General features: G+C 61.0%; 1 protein-coding gene across 1 annotated transcript in view; it reads left to right on the forward strand.

Moving 5' to 3' along the window:
• The window catches only part of ETH_00042570 (uncharacterized protein), a gene marked incomplete at both ends in the record, with an annotated part of 1179 nt that extends 650 nt beyond the window's left edge, over positions 1–529 (forward strand). The window contains 2 exons of the mRNA XM_013375176.1: positions 1–366; positions 489–529. Coding sequence (XP_013230630.1) covers positions 1–366; positions 489–529 — 407 coding nt within the window. The remainder of the gene's footprint in view (positions 367–488) is intronic.
• Between the last annotated feature and the right edge of the window lie 251 nt (positions 530–780).

The following is a 780-nucleotide window of genomic DNA, read 5'->3' on the forward strand; positions in this document are numbered from 1 at the left end:
CTTCCTCAGCAGCAACGCCTGCCTCAGCAAGAGCAGCAGCAGCAGCGGCTGCTGTTGCAGCAGCAGAAGCAGCAGCAGAAGCAGCAGCAGATGCTTATGTGGCGACAGCAGAAGCTGCAGCGTTATCGGCTTCGGGTGCAGCTGAAGGTGCTGGTGCTGCTGCCAGTTGCGAGCAGCAGCAGCAGCAGCAGCAAGACCAGCGGCAGACGCTGCAGGAGCTAGAGAATAGCCATGCAACCTTGTGCCAGTTAGGCCGCCAGCAGCAGCAGCAGCAAGAGCAGCACCACAAAGTGGGGTTTTCTGGGGACGCAGCAGCAAACGCAGCAGCAGCAGAAAGCTCAGGGAGCAGCAGCAGCCGCGAGCGCAGTAGGAGTGCCCTAAATCCCCTCCCAGAGTCTCGCAGCGCTGCTGCTGCTGCTGCTGCTGCTGCTGGCACATCATCTGCTGCTGTTGGATGCTCCATGGAAGAGCCGGCGCAGCAATGTCAGGGCGGCAGCAGCAGCAGCAGCAGCAGCAGCAACAGCGGTAGCAGCAGCGCCAGAAGGAACTCCACGCAGCTTAATATATCTTCTGATTTTTCGTTTTTGTCTGCAGCAGGAGAGACGGCCCTAGGGTCCTCAGCCTGCAGCAGCAGCAAGGCTGCTGCTGCTTTGTGGGGCATGCGAAGCAGCAGCAGCAGCAGCAGCAAGGCCTTTGACTACAGCGCCCTGCGCAGCAGCATCCGGAATATCCGGGAGAGCTTCACGGCCCTCCCAGCAGCAGCAGCTGCTGCCGCTGCTG

This window comes from Eimeria tenella, genomic scaffold (assembly GCF_000499545.2).
Source record: "Eimeria tenella Houghton genomic scaffold, Eth_scaff2593, whole genome shotgun sequence".
NCBI classification, from domain to species: Eukaryota; Apicomplexa; class Conoidasida; order Eucoccidiorida; family Eimeriidae; genus Eimeria; species Eimeria tenella.